Source organism: Bombus pyrosoma, linkage group LG8 (assembly GCF_014825855.1).
Source record: "Bombus pyrosoma isolate SC7728 linkage group LG8, ASM1482585v1, whole genome shotgun sequence".
Lineage (NCBI taxonomy): Eukaryota > Metazoa > Arthropoda > Insecta > Hymenoptera > Apidae > Bombus > Bombus pyrosoma.
This window is the reverse complement of record NC_057777.1, coordinates 11,892,336-11,900,123: the sequence shown is the minus strand read 5'-3', so window position 1 is coordinate 11,900,123 and position 7,788 is coordinate 11,892,336. Positions and strand designations below refer to the sequence as shown.

Here is a 7,788-nt window from a genome sequence, read left to right as displayed (position 1 = left end):
GGCAAGCCGACTTATTAAATAAATGTTGTCTTCCGCTCCCTTGTCGCCACAATCCGTTTAGCCATGAACGCCGCGTCCGGGGAACAAATCCCCACGCTGACGCGGCGCAAATGTTACCGACGGTAGCACGGGGAGGTAGGAGCGCGACTTGAGCAACTATGACTCTCCAAGGGATCCACAGCACGACCGTTAAATAGCAGCGTTCTGATTACACCCGAACTGTGGAACTCTGAAAACGAGGCCCATACTCCCGAAGCACCCCCTCATAGGGACTTACAATTAATATTTGCTTTGAAATTGATAAATCAATTAACAAGGCAAATAGACAATAAAATAAATAAATAAATGAAACATAATTTAATAAATAAAATAAATAAATAATCAAATAGTTACGACTAGTCAATAAATAAATAGCTAGTTATTATTCATTAAATTATGTCAATTGATAAAATATATAAATAATTAAATAAGTAAATAAATAAATAGTCAGATAAATAATTAAATAAATAAATATCTACATTTCTTTTTTCTCGTCATGCGTCTAAAAATATGTTAGCATCTGTATAGAGCTTATTAGGACGTTCATCACAATAGTCTTCATTTCACTATCTGTGATCCCCATCATTTTTAAATTTTTCTTTGTATTTGGTGTTATTGCCCCTCTACTGTCCAAGACCACAGGTAAAACCTCTCCATCGTCGACCTTGTACATCCGCCTTATATTAGGCATGGGAAGTATTTGTCGATCTTTTCTTTTTCGCTTTCAGGAGATAATCTTTATTCTCGTAGCGGATGCTGACGTCGACCATGAGAACCCGTTCCTCATTTTTAACTACGAGGCCCGGTTTAAACAAGTTACCTCCTACCTTTAATGTAGGTTCGACAAATACCTAGTTATCTTTCCTCCATTTGTCGGCAAGGAGTGATTTCGCCTTATCGTGCCTCTTAATTCTTAGACCTTTGGTGTATTGGCACAACTAAGATGTGCCCGAGGGTTTCCGGTTGGGCCTGACCTTTTCTACAAGCTACGTCTACCTTTTTGTCGGCCTGTGCTAATACAGTCCATGTCCCTAATGTATTTGTCCTAAGTCTTAAGACATCGATGGATCTCGAGGGCTTGAGCAGATTATACTTCTCAAGCCACACATTGCCAGTTTTATTCTTTGAGAAGTCATTAACTCCATGGTCCTGACTTCTTAACTCCGACTATTGTGTGATGTGTCCATACTTTAGCATTTTTCTGGACTTTTCAATGTCCTCAGAAGTGGCCAGCCAATTGATCCTTAAGGCGTTCGCCATTTTCTTTAATTTCTTGTCGCTTTCTTCATTAACCAGGCTAGACGCCGCTGGATCGATTGAGTTCTTAATATTTGTCGCACTTTTTAGGGTGCCGAGTTTGATAATGTGTTCGAACCTCGGTAATCCTAATCCCCCATTAGCTTTTGGAACGTAGAAACCAATGACTGTCGAAGGCACTAAATGTAATATGGTCTTTATTTCTTGCCTGACTTTGCTGTCCAACAGTTTTAACACACTATCATGTGGAATAATCACATGCATCAACACGTACTCACAATTTTCGTTGATTACAGTGTTCAATGGTTGTCCACCGCAATAAGTTCTTCTACTCGCTCCGTGTGGATTATAACGTTCGCATCAATTTGTCGTTACACTGAATATTCACGTCGTCACTGCACGTGCTGAGGACTTATAATTTTAACCTCGCTAGGTAACTACTCGCTTCTTATTAATTAATACCTTTCTTGATTACAACTATCGTCCTACCTCATACTTGCACTAAACACTTTGTTCGATTTTAGGACAATACCCTTATCTAATAGTCTCACACTGGTAAAATAATTTTCATTGACATACTTATATGTAATAACATTTCATAAACCCATATCCATTGCTACCTAGCCTATACCTATTCCAATCAACCTATACCTTGGTATTTTAACCAATATCAATGAGCATTACTTACAACTAGCTTCTGCTCATAGACCTTATTCCATTTTCAGCAGGCTTCCACTATTTCACTGGTCTACCGCTAATAACATGAATACTCCGGTAACAACCTATTTGTAATAAACTTCGTTACTGCATATCCATTACTACTAATACAATATCTTCTACGATCAACTTTCACCTAGGTAATTAAAACTTTATTCTCGTACAACTACTATTTATCTTACTAACTTATACTTATATCGACCTAACCCATACAAACAACTGCTAATCTACTTTGTTAGATCCCACACACTCTGCGCAGCGTGTCTATCGTGCTCCTGCGTCTCCTGAATCCATATTGTTCCTTATGAAAGGAGCCCACCCTAGGCACCTTTCCATGAAGATCTTGCAAGTATGCTCCCAGACCTTGCTCATGGCCGGCAGTATGCTTATCGGCCTATATGACAACAGCGGATCCCCATAAGCCCTATAAATTCTGTTAAACAAGTACAGGAGCCGCCCAGGCCGTTGTCCCGCAATGATCTTGACTACCTCACCTGGAACCCCTTCCACAACCGCACCTTTCTTCGGGTCGCATCTCGCTATTGCCGATCACAGGTCCTCCTCCATTACGCGCAGGTCTTGTATCTCCGCTCCTTTCGTCCTCAGGATGCGAGAACTATGGCCTTCTTTCGACTGTTCCGCTCGACTGGTGACGGAAAGGTCATCGAAAATCTTCGCAACCCTGTCTCTGCTAAGACCCTCCGATGGCATGTTAGAACCTTCCAAGACCCCATTTTGGCGCCTAAATACCTGAAGGCCTCATCTGTATCAATAGTTGGTATGTTGATGTTTTCGATTCTAACCCGTGCTCCTTTTACGAACCAGGTGTCCTTTTTAGCAATCACCTGGAACGTTTGGTCCTTCTCTCCTGATATATTCATTCCAAGGCCCTTCAGGTATTCATGGAGCACATCCATTTGGCGTTGTGCTTCCCTCTCGTCTTCACCAAGCAAGGCAATATCATCTGCGAAGGTCAGCACAGGAATCTTGTTTCCTTCGTTAATATTAATGCCACCGGTATTCTTTTCCATTTCTTCTAGTAGCCGCTCGAGACATAAATTGAACAGCAGCGGTGACAAAGGATCACCCTGCTTAACTCCGCTGAAGATTTCAATCTCGACACATATATTGTCTCTTGTTTTTATTGTGGTTCCTCTTCCATTATACATTTCTTCAATGATTTTAATTATAATGGTCGGAACGCTTTTTCTTGCCAGGCAAAGTCTTATCGCAGAGTGGGGTATCGTATCGAAAGCCTTTGAAATATCCACAATTGTGAACACTGCCCCCCCAATTTCTCTTACTGTAGTTCAAGGCTGCACTCATCAGTTCAATATTTATCTTACATCCACTTTCGGATGTGAATTCCTTTTGCCTGGTGTCTTGAACTATACCCCGTCTTAGTCTTCCGCCGAGGATAGATGAAATCATGCGGCCGAGAATTGTGCCAATTCTCAACTATACTTCCATCCTTATTAGCCTTTGAAATTAAAATGTCGGAAAATAGGAGCTATCTCATGATAGTTAAATAGCTTTGCTATTATAATGGGCAGGCCAAGTATTCGAAGACTTTCTACCAAAAGCCTATCTGGCCCTGCTCCTGTTTTATTTCTTATTTTCCACATCTTTTCCTCTATTTCCTCAACGGTTATCGGCATAAAATATTCGCCTAAAGGCAACTCTGAAGCTCTGCTTCTTTGAATTATAGGATTTATAGGTCCTGGTCTCCCCCACGGAGCTTCACAGAGCCTTTTCACATCCCTTGCCTCTGGCGGTTGCCTGATTGGTTCTAAGTAGGCTAAGTCGTTGTTGACTATTGCGTGGGCCAACTTCTTAGGACATTCTTTGTATAACTCCTGGGAACGTGCGCAGGAGTATCATTTTCATTGTAACTGAAATATTTTTATTTAAACTAAAATCTTCTAAAAACATTTTCCAATATTTTTACTATGTTACGACTTATTCTTTAACTGAAATTGACGGGCAATTTGTACACTTTTCAAAACTATTTTCAAAATAATTAATTTATTATTTTTACTATTAAATCCTCTTTCTAATTAGCATATTAAATCTAATTATTCAAAAATATAATTTATTATAATTCATAAAATTCTTAAATATACTACACTTTGATTTAAATTACTATTTTATTAAATATTTCTTGTAAATAATTTTATATAAAAATATAAACAACAATACATAAATTTAATAATTTAATTTAATCATATCGTGGATTATCAAATTAAACTAGAAATTTCTCTAATAAGAATGAAAAGCCGCCATATAATTTAATTTTAATGATTTAGCATTTATTTATGAATTAATTTATTATTTTATATAATAGGGTATGTAATCCTAGTTTATTCTCTTATTATTTTTTTCTCTTATTCCTGCTTGTTCTCTTCTTTCCTCCATCCCTCTTATTGTCATTTGCCTCTAGTGCCACTACACTTCGGTATGTGGCACATTGCTCCATGAAGTTTCGGAAAGCTCCTATCGCGATGTAGGCATCTCCATTGGATAAATATCCCCGAGGGATAATCCTCGTGATTTAATCCAAGATGCCTGTCCAGATCCGCTAGCGTCATAAAGAAGAGGTGAACTTCAGTTCTCTCGCCGACCGGACAAGCAACCTTGTCTCCCATCAACGGCACCATAATTTTGAAAATAGTGTCCAGCGATATAGCCAAGCTGTCGCAATTGGTCCAACCGGAGCGCATAAAACGGCCACAACGCTTTTGGGTCCGAGAAGCGCTGCGTCCGAGACTTCATCTTGATTTTCTATCTTTGCCCAAATATTGGTATGTGCGCTCTTAACGTAATTCCAAATATTCCATCTCATATCCAATTCATTGTCAGGTCGTTAACAAGAACGAAGGAAAAAGTTTCTTTATTTTATTCGATTTAGTGGTCATCCATTATTCACGGTTTAATTAAAAAAACCGTTATCGGCGGGCCGATAGCTTTCAGGTGTCTTTCGCTCCTGCGTCGCCGCACCCCGTTTAGCCTTGGACGCCGCGTCCAGGGGATCATTCGCCACACCGACGCGGCGCACATGTTACCGGCGGTACCACTTGGAGGTAGGGGTGCGCCTTGAGCAGACGAGACCGAAGTTTCGCCTGCCCCCGAGTATCCATGGCCCCCCCAGGGTCCCGCGGCACAACCGTTAAACAGCGGTATGCCGCTAAAGGCTCTGAGGAGTGGCAACACGCAACCAAGTGCAGCGGCGTATTGCTTTTTGGCACACGCAGCCGACCCTCCGCTTATAACCTTCTGAGCACATATTCAACCGATACCGGCTACGTATCGCCCCCCCCCCTCTAAGGGAGTCAAATACGTCACTAGTACGCTGACGGGCAATTGGCGACTCTACTGTGAAACTCTAAATGAGATCCAGACTTCCGAGGTAACCCCCTCGCAGGGATGATAAAAACAATGGTGTAACCTCAAAATTGATAAATCAATTAACGAGGCACACCATGAATGACTTATAATAATAAATAAATAAATATATACAATTCNAATCTATATACAATGTCATATGTACATCTCTTTGAATAAATAAATAAATAATTTAAATAAATATATGAAATGTGCTTATTGATCTAAAAATATGATGCACATTTCAATGGAGCTACGGAGCACATTCATTACAATAGTTTTGATGTCTTTATTAGAGATGCATTTTCAGAATATTCACAGTATTCGGCGTTACTGCCCCACGGCTGCTCAACGCCACTTCTAAGACCTCCCCGTCGCCGACTTTAAACTTTTCCTTCAGGTGTTCGACACAGGCAGAATATTTATCGATTTTCTCCTTCTCAGCTTTCCGGAGATAATCCCTAATCTCATAGCGGACGGTAACGTCCACTACGATAACCCTTTCCTCGTTTTTAACTACGAGGTCCGGTTTGAACAGATTACTCCCTACTTGCAGAGAAGGCTCGATGAACACCTCGTTGTTCGTTCTTAAACTTTCAGCGAGGATGGTCTTTGCCTCATCGTGCCTCTTTATTCGCAATCCTTTGGTGTATTGGCACAGCCCAAGTATGTGTCCAAGGGTCTCAGGCTGGGCACGACATCTTCTACAGGCAACATCTACTCTTTTGTCGGCCCGTGCCAATACTGATCTCGTACCAAAGGTATTGGTTCTTAGACACAAGGCATCGATGAATCGTGGGGGTTTGAGCAGCTGATACTCCTCAATCCACACGTTGCCAGCACTTACTTTTGAAAAATCGTATACGCCGTGGCCCTGACTTTTTAGTTCGGCCCATTGTTTCAGATGGCTACTTTTTAGGCGTCTTTTGGCTTTCTCGATCTTGTCCAAAGTAGCTGGCCAATTGATCCTCAGAGAGTTGGCGATTTTCTTTAATTTGTTATCTGCCGCCTCGTCGATCAAATTAGAGACCGCTGGATCGGATGACATTTTTAAATTCACAGCACTTTTGAGGGTACCCAATTTGACGATGTGTTCGAATTTGGGTACTCCAACCCCCCCCCCCAGCTCTTCGCGGCATTAAAGAAGTCAGTGGCAGTAGAAGGCATAGGATGGAATATTGCCTTTACTTCTTGCCTGATCTCGCTGTCGAGTAGTTTTAAATCTCTGTCGCTCGGAGGATTGATCAGTAGGTTGGAGATATAACGGGAAAGATGTATTTGCTTAATAATTCTAGCTTCTAGCATGGCTTGAGAGAGAGTTTTCTTACTCTTCTCACCACGCTCAGAATGTCAGGCACAATGACACCACAATGGATGCCCTTCCAAGGTCCCATTTTGGCATCTAGTTATTTGAAGGCTTCATCGGGGTCAACAGATGATATGTTATTATTCTCGATCCGGATGTTGGGATCTCTGACGTACCAAGTGTCCCTTTTAGCGACAACTTGGAACGTCTGACTCTTCTCTCTGGTAATTTTCATCCCCATGCCATCCAAATATCCATGCAGGACATCCACCTGGTGTTGTGCTTCCCGCTCATTCTCCCCGAGTACGACAATGTCGTCGGCGAAGGCCAGTATTGGTATCTTAATATTTGCGTTAATATTTATGCCACTGGTTTCCTTTTCGATCTTTTCGATCAGCGGCTCTAAGCATAAGTTAAAAAGTAATGGTGATAACGGATCTCCTTGCTTGACCCCTCTGAGGATCTCGATTTCGACTCCCCCATTATCGCCAGCTCTTATAGTTGTCCTACTTCGATCATACATGCTTTGGATAATTTCGATAATGGGGGTCGGCACATCTTTCCTCTGCAGACTAGGTTTGATCGCCGAATGGGGTATTGTANTCGAACGCTTTGCAGATATCCACTATTGTGAATATCTCACCTTTATTCCTTTTACTGTTGTCTAAGGCAGTACTTAGAAGGTCAATGTTGCCTTTACACCCGTTTTCGGATGTAAAGCCCTTCTGCCTTAGACTTAATACAACACCCCTTCTTATTCTTCCACCGAGGATAGAGAAGAATAATCTGCCGAGAACCGGGCAGATTGTTATGGGCCTCCAATACTCGACCTTGTCGCTGGGTTTGTTCACTTTAGGTATGAGGGTAGTCCTGTTCTCCTTCCAAATGGTTGGATAATAGGAACTATACCAGCATACATTGTACAGTTTGGCTAGTATTTCTGGCAGGTTCAGTATCAATAAATGTTCCATATTTAAGTCATCGGGTCCTGCCGCAGCTTTCTTTTTCATTTTAGTTATTTTCTTACTCACATCCTCGGCGGTTACAGGTTGAAAATATTGCAACAACGACAGTTCGGTGGCTCCACT

General features: G+C 41.4%; 1 protein-coding gene across 1 annotated transcript; it reads right to left on the bottom strand.

Moving 5' to 3' along the window:
• Positions 1–541: 541 nt before the first annotated feature.
• On the bottom strand, positions 542–1,790 carry LOC122570293. The gene is made up of 4 exons (XM_043732409.1): positions 1,786–1,790; positions 1,333–1,534; positions 959–1,206; positions 542–716 (listed from the first exon to the last, which is right to left on the bottom strand). The coding sequence occupies exons 1-4, from the start codon at positions 1,788–1,790 to the stop codon at positions 542–544; spliced, it is 630 nt and encodes a 209-aa protein (XP_043588344.1).
• Positions 1,791–7,788: the final 5,998 nt, after the last annotated feature.